Source organism: Nicotiana sylvestris, chromosome 1, assembly GCF_000393655.2.
Source record: "Nicotiana sylvestris chromosome 1, ASM39365v2, whole genome shotgun sequence".
Classification (NCBI taxonomy): Eukaryota; Viridiplantae; Streptophyta; class Magnoliopsida; order Solanales; family Solanaceae; genus Nicotiana; species Nicotiana sylvestris.
The window spans coordinates 148,262,248-148,280,390 of record NC_091057.1 but is presented as its reverse complement, the minus strand read 5'-3'; the positions used below and the strand labels follow the sequence as shown (position 1 = coordinate 148,280,390).

At 36.6% G+C, this 18,143-nt stretch overlaps 1 protein-coding gene across 6 annotated transcripts in view; it reads right to left on the bottom strand.

Annotated features, from left to right (window-relative positions):
* Window positions 1-2,371: 2,371 nt before the first annotated feature.
* LOC104249796 (protein SUPPRESSOR OF FRI 4-like) overlaps window positions 2,372-18,143 on the bottom strand; it is a 28,248-nt gene continuing 12,476 nt past the window's right edge. For 5 of the 6 annotated variants that reach the window (XM_070169119.1, XM_070169109.1, XM_070169112.1 and 2 more), the window contains 2 exons: window positions 3,255-3,409; window positions 3,098-3,169 (listed from right to left, as the gene is read on the bottom strand). In XM_070169119.1, coding sequence (XP_070025220.1) covers window positions 3,113-3,169; window positions 3,255-3,409 — 212 coding nt within the window. In that variant the 3' untranslated portion in view covers window positions 3,098-3,112. Of the gene's footprint in view, window positions 2,391-3,097; window positions 3,170-3,254; window positions 3,410-18,143 lie in introns of those variants that run through there. The other variant, XM_070169102.1, reaches the window with a different exon arrangement.

Sequence of the window (18,143 nt, the reverse complement as noted above, 5' to 3'; positions counted from 1 at the left end):
ATAGAAAACATTGGTAAATAAGTTTTTAATAGAGTGTAGCTAGGTAAAAATCTCATTAAAAATTTAGCTTTTGGGTCAGCACTTGGGCTGGGAGCTGGGCAGTCTACACTCCTAGTCTCCTATATGATATTTAAATTTTCGGTATTTCAGTATACCGAATTGTCAAGATCCTAATACCGAGGACCGAGCCGTTATACCGAAATACTAAAAAGTTAGTACCGAATTGAACCGAAATATCGAAAAAATCGAAACCGAAATACCGAATTAATTCAGTCCAGTTCGGAATTCGATTTTTCGGATTTTATGCTCACCCCTAATACTAATAATCTGAGCCAATTTTAGAGGTGAATTTAAGATATTTTGCCTATTTATTAACCAAAAAGACAGGAAAATATAATGCATTGGCCCATAGGAGAGAGAAATAGGGCAGGAAATCGTACCAACTTCTCCCTTCTTCTTTATATATTTCTTTCTTGAAGTGTAATAATTATTTGTTCTAATTGTGTATTTCTACTCATCAGGTATAATTTTGTTATGAGATTTGAATTTGATTATTTAGAAGGGTGATTACAAATTATCAATCAGAAATTTGTTTCCTTTAGTTGGGAAAAGTGTGTGATAGTTGAAAAAGTGTTGTTTTTTTCAATGATAAATAATTACGAAGTAATGCTGTTATAAAAGAAAAAGAGAAAGATATTTTAATTTAAAGTTAATCAAATACGATAGGCCAATTACTACTTTAATAAATAAAAGATAATTTGAATCAACAAATCATGGAGTAGTTATTTTAATACAGCCTAATAATTAAAAAGTTTTGATGGAATGGTATCCATCCTTAACCAGATATCTTGATTTTGAGCCATAAGAATAGTATCATTTTTGGTGAATGGAGTTTAACGCCAAAGTAGGACTTCTCGGTGCAAATAAAATATGGTCTAACATAAAGAGAAGTCTTGTAGATATTGTATAACCAAAGGCTGAATCAGGATTTCAAGCTTATGAGTTTATAATTCTAATCATTTTAAGTCACTTGGTTTTAAATTAATAATTTGTACATATTTGATAATTTTTTAAGATAAATATATAGTTTGGACCAAAGCTAATAGGTTCGGCCGAACCGGTCTTGGACACTCTGGCTCCGCCCCTGTGTATAACTTATTCCTTTTGTCTAAGTTAAATAAATTTATTAATGTGAACAAATTCGAGTATACAAGGAATATACTTTTTCATTTTTGTGCTTTTTTTGTTTATTTATTTATTTTGCTATGTATGCTTTTATGCCACATGGACAGTAAAGATTCCTATATACAATCAACTTGCTAGGTACTGAGGCATTGTCAATATAGTAGTAATATTTGTTTTTGTATACCCATTCATCCACAAAATGTGCCTTGTTAAACCTTCATGAAATTAGCGATGGGTTTATATTTTATGCATCACATTAAGAAAAGATACAAAATTTAGCTTCTAAGACCTCAAAAAAATGTATTCTCTTGTATTTGAGGGATTAGAAGGAAAGAACAAATTTTGAGACTCATACACACGAAAAAGGCAATTTACCTAATTCCGAGAATGTAATAGAACTCTTCTATTGCATTCTATGTGGAAATACCATCAGAACTTGCATAAATTTCTCACAGCTAATAAATAATTATGATATTTTACACTATTGTAGAAAATACCAGAATTACTGAAATAAATCATCTATTCCACTACCATTCTTGCAGTGAAATCCACGAATCAAAAAGTAAATCCAGTAATAAATTAACACCATTAACATGCCAAATGCAGCAAGAAAATATCAGATAGTTGATTGCAGTGGCAAGAATCTAACCGTCTGACAGTGTCAAATACAGATTTAAACGTTATGAATTATTTTTCCTACATTTATACAGGTTTCCACCTCGAAACAAATTGTCTTCCGATAAATTCACGAAAAAGTGGTTGGAACTTTGTTCCTTTAGAAAATCGAGCATGCACGAGGAACTTTGTTCAAGTTATTTACTCTATTTTAAAGAAGATTTTCCAAGATGATATTACACAAATGAATTGAAAAAGGTAATTAGCTGTCTTGAAAGCCAAATGCAGTACAGATTATATATCCCAGCTAAACCACTCTGCCATACGTGTGCTCCATTTCAAATTCCTTTCCAACTCATGTAAATATGAATGCTCTTGTCAATATGTTTTTTTCCACAAAGAATACAACATCTAAACCATCCTATGAATCCAGACGAAAGAATTAAAACTTCTTTAAAGTTAGAACATTTTCCTACAGTTGCACGAGCACCCAGCCAACCAGAGCAAAATCACCAGGTCTAGAAAGCCATGCGCCCTGCAAGTCTGCTTTCTGATATTCTTCTGTCTATTGCCGCATCTATTGAAATCATCTGAAAGTAGGAACCACAGACAGGAAATTTTAGGATAGAAACTCAAAGGTTAAGCACAATGTATGAGTAAAAAACATAGCCTGCTTTTTCTGAATTTGTAAAAGAATCTGACCTGGGCCAAATTTGAACCACTGTTCGACCATAAATATCATAAACAAAGTAATTTGCAAATATCTGTAGAGTCTATGCTTGCTCACCCAAACCCAACTCATTTTAAGGTCAAAGTAAAGCTCAAGGAGAACATGTAACTACAGCAGAAAAGGAAATTTCCAAGAACTAATACATACACGTTGTTCTTATTCTTGTGTGATGCTAGTTGGACATTCCTTGAGTGGGTGGCAGTATAGTAGTCAGAAATGTCATTACTTTAACTACCAGCAAAAGATGATGAAGATACATACTTGAATCTTTGATGACCATAAAACTGTTGGGATTGCTTGCCAACCGGAGAATGGCCAAAAGAAGATAAAGAAGCCCATCAATTAATGGGGTTGAAACATACAGTATAATTGATGGATTATCAGATACTCATGCAAGAGTACTAGCTATTCTCAACAAGATGAAGGAGAAAAGAAAGACTTACAAATTTGCTTTACGAATATGAAAGAATAGTAAACAACTGAATCTGAGAAATGAAACTAACACCAACCATTGGACATATGTATAACTCAAGGCCATATCCATAGCCATAGGAAGGAATACTAGTATTAGGTAATTATAACTTACCTGGCTAGTCTCGTCATCACCTGATACTTTGGTAAGGACATTCTTCTTTCCTCCTGCAAATATTTCACATCAACACTTAGTATGACAAATTAACTGTAAGATATTAACTACATTAATTAAAATGGAAAGACTACTGACCATGGACATGGCCTCATCATCCCAAACTAAATAGACCTCATTTGTTGCTGGTTGATTAGCTGGAACTTTGTTTGCAATAACAGGTGGTGGACCATATGAGGGCCCACCGGTATTTGGGCCAGAGGCATAAGAATGTGAATTTACTGGTGCCGGGGCTGCAGAAAAGAGTAAATGAAATGAGAAATGAAGAAGAGAGCTTTTCCACGTTCTATATGAGCCTTGATTCTTACAAAAGTATAACTCATATAGCCAAGAATTGACAGATAAAAGCATAAATCAAACTCTACCACTGTCACACCTCCTTTTTCCGGCACCGCGAGGTGCGTAGGGAGTTTTTTTCAATTAAAGGACAGTCGAAACGGGATTGGTTTAATTATTTCAGAGTCGCCACTTGGGAGATTTAGGGTGTCCCAAGTCACCAATTTTAATCCCGAATCGAGGAAAAGAATGACTCTATATTACAGTCTGCGTACCAGAAATCCGGATAAGGAATTCTGTTAACCCGGGAGAAGGTGTTAGGCATTCCCGAGTTCCGTGGTTCTAGCACGGTCGCTCAACTGTTATATTCGGCTTATTTATCTGATTTTTAATACAATTATGAACCATGTGCAAATTTTATCTTTTACCGCTTTATTATTATAATTATTATTTTTTAGGAATGTGAACATCGCTTAAAACATATCTTTGGATTGTGTCACATGAAATGCACCCACAATACGAAACATATTTTATTTGATGTTTTAGGATTTAGATTTGGGTCGCATGAAATGCGCATCCGAGTTTAAGAAGGTAAAATTAATTAAATCGCGCCTAAAGAGTCTAACGCGTCATTATCTTTTGGGAAAGAAGTGAAATTCACTAAACAATCCATCCCAAATTCTAAGTAATTTTTTTTAAAATAATTAAATAAATAAATGAGATTGGAGAATCCTATACATTTGTATTATTTACATCTATTTATTTTTAGCGAAATCCTTTAATAATATCCTTTAATGACTACCTTTTATTATTACTAAATTTTTTATAAATATAAAATCAATATCTACATTCTTGAAAATGACATATTAAATAGAAGAGAAAAACAAATATTAGCAGAAAGTAATAAAATTATAATCATAGATACAACATGGAATTATCGAAAAGTAAAAAATAAAAAAAATAAAAACTAATTATCCCATAGTTGGATTAAAATTCAAATTGTTAGTAAGACTATCTATTTATTTTTAGCGAAATCCTTTAAGAATATCCTTTAATGACAACCTTTTTATTATTACTAAGTTTTTTATAAATATAAAATCAATATCTACATTCTTGAAAATGACATATTAAATAGAAGAGAAAAACAAATATTAACAGAAAGTAATAAAATTATAATCATAAATACAACATGGAATTATCGAAAAGTAAAAAAATAAAAAAACTAATTATCCCATAGTTGGATTAAAATTCAAATTATTAGTAAGACTTAAGCTTATTGAAACTAATTATTTACAAATACTGAAAATTGAAAGAAATAAAAATAAAAACTTGAGTACTAAATCATATTTCTAAAAATTTAAACAATTTAACATTAACTAACTTTGTTTTAATTCATCATGTCCTAATACTTGTTTGCAAACTAATTCATGTTATAACTGAAATTGACTACATGATTCGGATTAACTTATCGTTGACGAAAAACCTTATGAATAAGGAACTTAGTTAATTTTTGCCAAACTGATTCAATAACGCCATTTTTACGTTATTTCTTCTATTTTTTTTATTTAAACAATTTTAATTAATAATCAGGTTTAAATATATTTCCTAATAATCTGGTAAAGACGTTATTTAATATGTCGCTATAATATGCCTAGTTATGCCGATGACAGTGATTTACGGAATAATAATACATGAATAACCTAAATACAATACAAAAAATTAAATTAAACTAAATTAAAAATTTAACACTCCATTCTTCATTTCAGCTTACAAAATGCCAAAATTACAGTTGTGTACCTGATATTGTCAATATAAGAAGAAGAAAGTCAGCAACGTAATACGTAACACAGCAACAGCAACAATAACCAGCAATAACCAGTCAACGAAAATCCCAGTGACAGCTTTGAAAAATTCAAAATAAAATCCAGGAATGCCGAAAATAACGGACAGAAACCAAGGGAAATTTTCAGATTTTTGAAAGGCTAGTTAATCTTCAACCCTTAATTTCTACACCTGTATACCAGAATATTTATCAGGTGTGTACTACTTTCTCTTCTAATTTTCAATTTTTTTTCTTTGTATGTTTTTCTTTTCTTGAGAGTTTCAATTTTTTTTTCGGAATAAATGTTCAGCTTTTTTTTCAATCTCTTTTTTTTTCTGTCTGTATTTCTTCTCCTTCTATCATTTTTCAGACCTCTATATATAATCCCCACCCTTTAATCAATTAAAATCAATCCCTTTCTCTACCAAACCCATTATCTTCTCACTCATCCCCATTACATTAAATAAACATATCACACCACCCCATTTCATTTTGTCCCCCATGCTTCTTTTAAAATAATGCAAGATTCCCCTTTAAATTAAATCTTGTCCCCCCTTTATATTAAATAATAATATCACAAACCACCCCATTTCATTTTGTCCCCCATGCTTCAAATAAACAATTACAAAATGTACAATTCCTAAACTACCCCTTCCGACCTTACTGAAATTACCAAACTACCCCTGAACGTATTACAAATTTACCAAACTACTCATCAGCTATAACACATCAATTAATCAAACTTAACCAAAATATAGACAATATGATCAATTTCTAACAATGTTCAAACAACAATATGAACATGGATGAACATCATAACAACAATATCACATGAACACGATTTTAACAACATTTCAACAACAAGTCACATGAACACGAATTGAACAACAAAGAACAACTATGATTGAACAATATTTTAGCAACAAACAATCCTATTTTCGGATTCAACAAACAACAACAAACAAAATATGAAGATTTCTAAATTCAATCATATTGAACTTAAAAATCAACTCTAACAACATTACAACAAACAATTCTTATATTAAACTTAAAACAAGATTATGAGAACAATTCAAGCAATAATCATAAATGGTAAACAAGAAATCAAACTATACAAAATTCGGATTCAAGATCATCCAAACAAAGTATGAACATGAATGAATCTATTTTAAGACAACAAACATGACGGATTAAACGATTAAAACAATATATTCCTTTAATACAACTAAATTCTTTAAACAAATAACAAGATCGACGAAGAAACAATTATGAACTTAAACTTGAACTTAACAATATTAACAATTTCTAACAATACATAAACACATGAAACAAATTGAAGAAATAGTTGATTAAATTTCAATTTGAATCTAACAAACATCAAACTAACAAATACTTACTTAAACAATAATACAAACATGAAATAAACATGAAAACAACTAATTAAACTTCTATTTTGAAATCTGAAAATTAATTTTAACAAAGCACATGAACATGAACAAACTAGAAAAAATGATTTCAACGATAAACAACGAACAAAACAAGAATCAAATATTTAACGATTTTAACTTTGAGAAATATAAAAACGAAAATGGACAAAATAAAATTCAAAACTACTAACCGGATTGAAACGACGAACTTTGATTGTATACCGATCTGTCCAAGCCTCGACTCAATGAAAAAAACCTCGACATTTGACAAACAAAGAAGACGAAGCAACAACAAAACACTAGAAGCAAAGAAGAACGATGAAGTGAAGCAGCGGATGCCGGCAGCAGCAGCTCGGAGGAAACTGCATCGCGACGGAGATCCTATGGCTGGACGCAGCTGCTGCTACAGTAACGATGGAGAAGCAGGCAATAGGGAACTACTGCGATGAGTAGCAGCAACAGTTTGTCGAGGGAGGGATAAGAAACAACGTAAAGCATAGGGGAGCAACAACAGCTGGTCGTCGAACAATGTCAAGCCAAATTAGTTGTTCGACGTTGATGGAATGCAATGGCAGCCATGGCTGCCTGAGTTGACGAGGCAGAAGCTGTGACGGGCAGTCGCGGGGAGCTTGGTGTTGAAGATGATGGGCGTGAGATAGCAGCTCGGAGACAGAAGCATTCGACGTAGCGTTGGCAACCATGGATGTCAAGTAAGTTTTGAGCTTGACGAAGGAGATGAAGACGCAGCTGGGTCATCCATGGTCGGAGCAAGTAAAGCTTGAACAACTGGTCTATTAGGACGTGCTAATGGAGGGTAAAGGGCAGCCATGGGAGGGGTCTTTCTTGAAGAAGAAGAAGAAGAAGAAGAAAGATAGAAAGGGGGGCGGGTTGGTTAGCTCTTTAGGGTTTTCCCTTCTTTCTTTTTTTTGTTTTTTTTGTTTTGTTTTTGTTTTGTAAAATGTAAGACAAAAGGGGTTTGGGTCTTTTGGGTTATGGACTGGGTCGACCCAGTTCGAAATAGACTGGGTCGTAGGGAAGATTGGGCCATTTTTTGGGCCTATGGCTTGAAGTTGAATAAGAAGCCTAATTCCGACTTTCTTTATATTTTCGCTCTCTTTTCTTCTTTTATTTTTCTAAAACTAAATTATAAAAATACTTAAACTATTATTAAGAACTAAATTAAGTTATAAAAGCGCAAAATAACTCCCAATAACAATTAACGCACAATTAAGTAATAATTAAGCATAAAATTGTATATTTGGACATTAAATGCTAAAAATGCAAACGATGCCTATTTTTGTAATTTTTTTTTGTAAAACAAATTTAATTACTAACAATTGTAGAATTAAATCCTACATGCGAAAGGCGACATATTTTTGTATTTTTTTATTAATTTAGCAAATAAACATGCACAAACAAATACAAATAATTATTCAAAATGTCACAAAATATCACAAAAATGGCACACCAAGAAAAATCATTTTATTTTTGAATTTTTTGGGAGTAATTCTCATATAGGGCAAAAATCACGTGCTTACAGCTGCCCCTCTTTGCCCGGAGACACGAAGGGTTTTCGTGCAAAGATAAAGCGAGCGATTTTTGCCCATCCGAGTACTCCGTTGAAGCATTTTTTGAAAAAGATTTGACCGAACCTTTGCTTCAAAGGTTTCCTACATATCCTGGGCTAAACAGGAATCAGGTCAATGTAGTTCGGGAAGTTTTTGGTAGCTGGGACTACCGTGGGACTGCGATGTTACTGCTGTTGCATGCTGTTATCACTGCTTACCGATCTCCTTGTTACACCGTGCTTAAAAGAAAACAAGAAGCTAGGCTAGACTAAAATTTGTTCTTGTTGCCTTGCTTTCTTGTCGGCTTGTGTTTCCTCCGGTGCTTTTCTTCCGATGCTTTTCTTCTTTTTGACACATGCACTTGAGTTTATGATGAGACCTCTTGTTGTAACCTTCTGCTTCCCGGTGCTGGGGATTTTATTGTTTACTGCTGGGGATTCCTGTTGTAACCTTCCGCCTTCTGGTGGGGTTACTGATTCCAAAAATCTGTAATACAAGACTAAAAAGTTGCTTCAATGCAAAATTATGAAATGTATGCCCGCATTATACTGGTGGGTGACCTAGAGCTGAATGTATTCCCGCATTTTACTGGTGGGCGACCTAGAACATGAATGTATTCCCGCATTTTACTGGTGGGCGACCTAGAACTGAAATGTATTCCCACATTTTACTGGTGGGCGACCTAGAACTTAAATGTATTCCCGCATTTTACTGGTGGGCGACCTAGAACAGAAAGTATTCCCGCATTTTACTGGTGGGCGACCTAGAACTGAAATGTATTCCCGCATTATACTGGTGGGCGACCTAGAACTTAAAAGTATTCCCGCATTTTACTGGTGGGCGACCTAGAACAGAAAGTATTCCCGCATTTTACTGGTGGGCGACCTAGAACTGAAATGTATTCCCGCATTTTACTGGTGGGCGACCTAGAACAGAAATGTATTCCCGCATTTTACTGGTGGGCGACCTAGAACTTGAAATGTATTCCCGCATTTTACTGGTGGGCGACCTAGAACATAAAGTATTCCCGCATTTTACTGGTGGGCGACCTAGAACATAAAGTATTCCCGCATTTTACTGGTGGGCGACCTAGAACAGAAAGTATTCCCGCATTTTACTGGTGGGCGACCTAGAACAGAAAGTATTCCCGCATTTTACTGGTGGGCGACCTAGAACTGAAATGTATTCCCGCATTATACTGGTGGGCGACCTAGAACTGAAATGTATTCCCGCATTTTACTGGTGGGCGACCTAGAACAGAAAGTATTCCCGCATTTTACTGGTGGGCGACCTAGAACTGAAATGTATTCCCGCATTTTACTGGTGGGCGACCTAGAACTGAAATGTATTCCCGCATTCTACTGGTGGGCGACCTAGAACTGAAATGTATTCCCGCATTTTACTGGTGGGCGACCTAGAACAGAAAGTATTCCCGCATTTTACTGGTGGGCGACCTAGAACAGAAAGTATTCCCGCATTTTACTGGTGGGCGACCTAGAACTGAAATGTATTCCCGCATTTTACTGGTGGGCGACCTAGAACATAAAGTATTCCCGCATTTTACTGGTGGGCGACCTAGAACATAAAGTATTCCCGCATTTTACTGGTGGGCGACCTAGAACAGAAAGTATTCCCGCATTTTACTGGTGGGTGACCTAGAACTGAAATGTATTCCCACATTTTACTGGTGGGCGACCTAGGACTGAAAGTATTCCCGCATTTTACTGGTGGGCGACCTAGAACTGAAATGTATTCCCGCATTCTACTGGTGGGCGACCTAGAACTGAAATGTATTCCCGCATTTTACTGGTGGGCGACCTAGAACTGAAATGTATTCCCGCATTTTACTGGTGGGCGACCTAGAACATAAAGTATTCCCGCATTTTACTGGTGGGCGACCTAGAACATAAAGTATTCCCGCATTTTACTGGTGGGCGACCTAGAACAGAAAGTATTCCCGCATTTTACTGGTGGGTGACCTAGAACAGAAAGTAAAAGGATAGAAATGTATGCCTCTATTATATGGGCGGGCTCCCAACTTCAATGCTAACTTAGGAGGAAATGCGTCTCCTATGGGTAAACTAAACTTAGGAGGAAATGCGTCTCCTATGGGTAAAAGTAAATTTAGGAGGAAATACGTCTCCTATGGGTAAACTAAACTTAGGAGGAAATGCGTCTCCTATGGGTAAACTAAACTTAGGAGGAAATGCGTCTCCTGTGGGTAAAACTAAACTTAGGAGGAAATGCGTCTCCTGTGGGTAAAAGTAAATTTAGGAGGAAATGCGTCTCCTATGGGTAAACTAAACTTAGGAGGAAATGCGTCTCCTATGGGTAAACTAAACTTAGGAGGAAATGCGTCTCCTATGGGTAAAACTAAACTTAGGAGGAAATGCGTCTCCTATGGGTGAAACTAACTTAGGAAGTGCGTCTCCTATTGGCGGAACTAGACTTAGGAAGTGCGTCTCCTATTGGCAAAGGCGTGGAATGTATTCCCTTGTTATACAGGTGGGCGCCTAAAATATGCAATGGACAGACAAGAAAAGTATTCCTCTCGTTATTCGGGTGGGCGCCTGGCTTCAATAACAACTTTGAAAATAAAATCCTTTTCGAGGGCGGATGAACCCAAAATATCCTATTCGAGGGCGGATGAACCCAAAATATCCTATTCGAGGGCGGATGAACCCAAAATATCCTATTCGAGGGCGGATGGACCCAAAATATCCTATTCGAGGGCGGATGAACCCAAAATATCCTATTCGAGGGCGGATGAACCCAAAATATCCTATTCGAGGGCGGATGAACCCAAAATATCCTATTCGGGGGCGGATGAACCCACAATATCCTATTCGGGGGCGGATGAACCCACAATATCCTATTCGGGGGCGGATGAACCCAAAATATCCTATTCGAGGGCGGATGAACCCAAAATATCCTATTCGAGGGCGGATGAACCCAAAATATCCTATTCGAGGGCGGATGAACCCAAAATATCCTATTCGAGGGCGGATGAACCCAAAATATCCTATTCGAGGGCGGATGAACCCAAAATATCCTATTCGAGGGCGGATGAACCCAAAATATCCTATTCGAGGGCGGATGAACCCAAAATATCCTATTTGAGGGTGGATGAACCCAAAATATCCTATTCGAGGGCAGATGAACCCAAAATATCCTTAAGACTTGAAAATGTCTTACCTCGAATACTTGCTGGGAATAACACTGTTGGGGAATTATTTACTTACCTGTTGGGGGGTAAAATGTTATCAGCTGGGGATAACGCTGTCGAGGATAACACTGTTGGGGGATTCTGATTCTTTCAGAACTAGTGCTTCACTGAGCTCAAGTTTCATCCCTTTGCTGGGGAACAACTTCCTCCATAGAACTTATTATGTTGGGGGCAACACTGGTTCTAAGACCACTTCCCTTGAGACTGGCGTTATCTTTATTCTTTCCCGCATGGGTACCTGACTTCCAGAAAATTTTCTAAGCGGAAGGAAAATTTTCTGCCCCAGTTTGATAATATCCCTTGCGGCATGCATTTTGGCATCAATGCCATTTCCTTTACCTGTTTCAAATCAAACAAAATTTGTTAGTTTAAAACATGGTGGTTGGTTGTGATACTCCTACTGGGATGGCTTTTCCCTTTCTCCTTCCTTGCTCTGCATTCCACAGCTTGTTGGGGATGATATTATGTGCTGGGGATAATCCCTTCCTACTGGGGATATCCGTCTTCTTTTGTGACATAGCTCGGAAGCTGGCATTTCCCCGACCTTTTAGTCCTAGTATGAATTTCCCAAATCATGCTCATTGCTCTCCTTGATTTGCCCACGGGCTTTGGCCTTGAGGTTTATAACTTTGGTTTTGGCAAGGATATCCCTTTTGACACTCGTCAATCCTTTTGTCAATTCCCTTTTGCTGGGGATATTTTCTTGACACTGGCCTCGCGCTTGTTCCTCGCTGACTACACCATTTGGATGCACTAGTCAGATCTCATTTTGTATAATTGGGAAGCTGATGACATATTTTGAAGTCATTTCATACTTGTTCTGACCGGACAGACTCTATTGGGGAAAATTTTTTATGAAAGGAGAAAGATAAAAGATACAAAACAAAAGACAAAGGAAATGATGACTCTTTTACAAAAGAAACTATAAATAAAAACCTATCAAACGCAGATACCGACTCTAATGGCCATGACATGCGTATGTGGCCTATCCTCTACCGTCAATCATCTTTCAAGATCTTCAATTGGCGATTCCCCATTGGATTCTTAATCTTATTCGACTTGTAGTGCCCGAAGGGTTTTCACTATCAAGTCTCTCTCATTTTTTGTTCTTCTCTCAGCTTTCATCGCCTTATAGTGCCTGTGAAGGTTTTCACCGATAAGACTCTCTCATTTGTATCACTTTCCAGCTGGGAATTTGGAGTGTTGCCGGTATGACTCTCTCTGCTGGAGATTAGAGTCCTTTCTGCTGTAGAACAGAATGTTATGTTCGCCGGTAAGACTCTAATTTGTCTGACTTGGCATCTTTTGAAGACTGGTCAGAAGGTCTTTCTTTGGACCGTAATGTGGGTTTTGGATAGGGCTAGAAAAAAAGGGTATTAAAGGCTCAAAAATGCATTAATTCTGGGTTATTAGTTACAACTTTCGGAACTAGATTTATTTACCACAAATGCAACTTTTGCCCCAGTTTCTTGCTTGGGGATATTTTACTTGATTGATTTATATTTTTTTCAAAACTATGATCGAGCCGTGAAGCGCCTACGTATCCTCTTTGAGGAATCAGGTCAAAAGTAGTTCCCAATTCCTCTTTTTTCATTTGACTTTCTTTTGTTTTTTTTTTCTTCATGTTTTCATGCCATGCTCGCGTTTTCTAGTCGTTTTTACTGATTCCGAACGAGGGGTATGAAAGAAAAATAAGTAAGGCTCAAAAAGGGGTAACGAAGGATAAAGTGTTTAGATAGCAGAACAAAATGTCTTCGTCATTCCAGTCTTCAAAACATGCCAAATGCAAACAACACAACAAACAATAGATTTATAGTCTCTTCCGACGGTGCTGGGCTTGACAATTATGTTAAACATATGTTTGTTCATTTGTCACTTCTAAAGCACCGTTGGGCGACACTCTCATTCTCTTTTATTATGAACGACCCTCATGCCAATTTAGGCGAATCTTTATTTAACGGTTTTCTTTGTGTTTGCCCCAGTTCCACATGACTCGGGCTCCAAATAATCTCAAACCGTTCTTATTTCCTTTAAATGCTTTGATCACCTTCTCAGGGTTTTATGATTAACTTTTAAGACTAGGCCCAAACTGGGTGCGCATGTCATGTCCCTAGAATCGGCATTGAACAAAAATGATAAAAGGACTAAACAAAAAGATGACTGGAAATAATAAAAGACCGGATTTTGTATTAGACTACCGGTGAAATGGTTTAAATAACAAAACAAACAAAACAATCCAGAACAAAATCCTAAAACAAACTGGACAAGACAACATCCGACTTATAACCCTAATAATCCGAACAACAGAAATGACAACAAAATGAGCCACCACAAGCTTCTCTCTTGCTGACCAAGGAACGAAACGTCCTCCCACTTTATCAAAATTGGCATTTTAGCCACTGAGCTTTGCATCAATACTGCCGAGACCATTACCAGCTTCAATCTCATCAACCTCCGTCGGCAAGTTCTCGAGGGGGTTCGAGTGCTCCATGTCACTGTTATTAATCACAACCCGCCCTTCTCGGATCATTTTCTCTACTTCCCTTCTCCAACTATGACAGCTCTCAATGTTGTGCCCTATGACATTGGAGTGGTAGGCGCATCGCGCTGCCGGATCAAAGCTCCTTGCAAGTGGATTTGGAGTACATGCGGGGAGTGGTTCAATCGAGCCAGCATGCCTTAGCCTTTCAAACAGACTGGCATAAGATACCCCGATAGGGGTGAGAGCCTTTTCTCGTTTCAGCAACCTCTTCATTCTTGCATGTTGACAGGGCCGGAAACCTGATCCAGATGGCTTTTGGTAGGCTTGTATGGGTGGGTAAGCATTTCGTGGAGTCGGGTACCTGGGAAGTGAGGTATGGCTTTTGAGGTCACGGGGAAAGAAGTGGTGTTGGGGAGCGGAGAAACATTGAAGAGTGATGGAGCTACTCGGATAGCTGGGAAAGCTGCCATAAATGGGTTGGGATGGAGAGTATGGAGAATCTTCCATTATGGTGTTGGGTGCTTGGGAAATGACCGAGTTCAAGAGGCTTGGCGGTGGAGGGGGTGGTGCTTTTCCCGTTATCCATGCCTGATACATGTCTGCCACATGCTGTCTCAGCATTTTCACTTCTTCTACCAACCTGTTGTTCTGTTCGACCAATTGTTGTCGGTCATCAGTACCGATCCACTCGGTTCTGCGGTTCTGAGCCATTGTCCTTTGATTTTGCTTTGCAGGGAGGAGTTACCACAACCAACCACTTTCTATACATGGACACATCAAAGGGAAGCCATCACGTTAGTGTTAGGGCATTGGACAGACAATCATGTATCAGAGATACAATGTACCTAAGCAGTTAGACAATTGTGCCCCCTGAAAATCTTCCACACTCTCTTTTATTTATTTTTTATTATATTTTTTATTTTATTTTAGTGGTGGTCGAATCTTATGGAGATTGCCTACGTATCATGACCCCGCATGAATCAGACCGAGCGTAGTTCGGACCCAATAAAAGATAAACAATGCTAAACATTTTTTTTTCAATTTTCATGTTAAAACAAACTGAGTTTCAAAGGTTTGAAGATGACCTACAAGCTGGAAAATCAAACAACCCACATATTCTAATTAAAAGATTTACAAACGGCCAATTTCTTTCCCCGTTTGACAAATGCAACCAAACGGTTATTTTTGCAAATGTGGCCCCTTCCAACTTTCACATGAATTTGAGGCCGGGGAGGATTATTTTATGACACTTTACACACTTGTCCATTCTTTTACGAAAATAACCTTTCGACAACTGACAGATACTCTAAGGTTATTTCGGCAAGAACGGTTCAAGACGCGGCCGAAGTTGGCTCGGGTTATTTTGACTAAAAAAAATCCAAACGGTATTCACCTGACCGCTGACTCTTTTTTTTTTCTTTTCAAATTATACTAAAAACCTGATGTTGCAAACACGGCCCTTCAGCGCCTCGGGGACGAAGATTTATAGGGCTGTGTGGGTCAACTAGACCAAAATCCTAAACATGACCCAAAAAGGTGGCTGTTTATGCAAAGTCAGCCTTCCGGCGTCCCTCTCGGGAACATTCGGCTATTTTTGACAAAACAGCATCACCCGACTTATTTATGACTCTTTTTATCATTTTTCGAATTAGAAAAGTCAATATTGCAAACACGGCCTTTCAACGCCTCGGGGACGAAGATTTTTAAGGCTGTGTGGGTCAACTGGTCAAAATCTTAAAAATGACCCAAAGGTGGCTGTTTATGCAAAGTCAGCCTCCCGGCGTCCCTTTCGGGAACATTCGGCTATGTCTTCATAAAACAGCGTCACCCGACTTCTCTATGACAAAATTAAAATTTTGACATGTTTTTTTTTTTGGCTATTTTAGCAAAAGGGAAGGTTGGACACCACTAGACTTATTTATGACAAAATAAAAAATTTTGACACGTTTTTTATTTATTTTTTTGGTTTTTGACTATTTTAGCAAAAAGGGGGTTGGACCCGATGAGGGTTGCCTACGTATCTCACATCCGGTGAGAATCAAACCCGCGTAGTTCGGGCCTCGTGAATAAGTAAATGAACTAATATATTTTTTTTAATTGGAACTGTGAAAGAACTGCTTCAAAAGAAGAAAGGAAGTATATATATTTTTTTTGATTGATTTTTGAAAGAACGACTTGTAAAAATTCCTTTTCTTTTGATTTGAACTTTGAGAATTTCAAAAGTAAAAGGAAGTTTTTTTTTCGAATTTCCATTTGTTTTTTTTATTCTAAACAAAAAAGAAAATATTTTTGGAATTTTACTTTTGATAAAAGAAATGCTTCTAAAAAATATTTTTTTTGAATTTTGAATTTTCTTTTCAATTTTGAAAGAAGAATCAAAATATTTTCGGATTTTTTTTCTTAAAAAGAAAACATTTTTATTATTTTTGTTTTATCAACAATGGAAAATAAAGATATTTATATTATTTTTTGCAAGACATATCTTTTTGGAATTTTACTTTGACTTTTCTTGGCAAGACAAATACTCTTTGCAACAAATAAAGATATATATACCTTTTGAAAATAAAAAAAAAACTTTTCGGATTTATATATATATATATATATATATATATATATATATATATATATATATATATATATTTGCGACAAATAATGAAAGACTTTTTTTTATTATTATTTATTTTCTTATTTTTTTGCATTTTCATAAGCAAATAAATAATAAAAAAAAACCATTTTAAAAATAAGACTCTTTTTCATTTTCATTTTCATGGCAAGACAAACTATATATTTTTTCTATTTTTACAAAAACAGAACAACGACTTTTTTTTCTTTTCTTAGCTTTTAATAAAACAAACTAATAAGATATTTTTTCATTTTCTTAAAATTTCGGCAGAGTTTTGACAGTATTTGGGCATTTGTTTTCTTTTCAAAAATAAACAATCAATTCCCTAACCGCTATTTCGTTTTTTTTTTCAATTTCAAAATATTATTCCTGATATTCACAAGTCAGTCAGCACATAAGTCTGAATCAAATAAATGCACAAGTAGTAGCAAGTAAGATGCATCAGGATGGTCATTTTCATTTTTGGTACACCTGTCCTAGACAGACCCAACCCCTGTGTTGGGCTTCCAAAGTCAAATGCACGTGATGCAAACAAACGTTCCTACTAGGGATCCGGCATGTGGCTTTGTTATACTAGGTTCAGAACCTAGGTGTTTGTTCAAGACCTGGCTTACCCGAGCGGACAGCTCGAGCCGAGGAGGAGGCGGCAGTCCGGGAATACAGAAGCTTCACCGGCTTTGCGACTTATCCAAACCTCGTTCTAAATTGGGACTTGACACTATACAGAAAAGAAGTCGTACGAAGTACACCCTTCTTCATGATTCAGAAGACTCAGAGAGAAGATGGGTTTCGGCACAATTTATATACAGTTCACATAATATCAAAGCAGTAAAAGCATCATTTAGCACATTAGGCTCAAACACATGTAAAAATCAGATAAAGCCAAATATAACAATTTATCTAAGCTCGAATTTCTAACCCTGAACCAGTGGTTCTGGGTGTAAATCCCCAGCAGAGTCGCCAGAGCTGTCACACCTCCTTTTTCCGGCACCGCGAGGTGCGTAGGGAGTTTTTTCCAATTAAAGGACAGTCGAAACGGGATTGGTTTAATTATTTCAGAGTCGCCACTTGGGAGATTTAGGGTGTCCCAAGTCACCAATTTTAATCCCGAATCGAGGAAAAGAATGACTCTATATTACAGTCTGCGTACCAGAAATCCGGATAAGGAATTCTGTTAACCCGGGAGAAGGTGTTAGGCATTCCCGAGTTCCGTGGTTCTAGCACGGTCGCTCAACTGTTATATTCGGCTTATTTATCTGATTTTTAATACAATTATGAACCATGTGCAAATTTTATCTTTTACCGCTTTATTATTATAATTATTATTTTTTAGGAATGTGAACATCGCTTAAAACATATCTTTGGATTGTGTCACATGAAATGCACCCACAATACGAAACATATTTTATTTGATGTTTTAGGATTTAGATTTGGGTCGCATGAAATGCGCATCCGAGTTTAAGAAGGTAAAATTAATTAAATCGCGCCTAAAGAGTCTAACGCGTCATTATCTTTTGGGAAAGAAGTGAAATTCACTAAACAA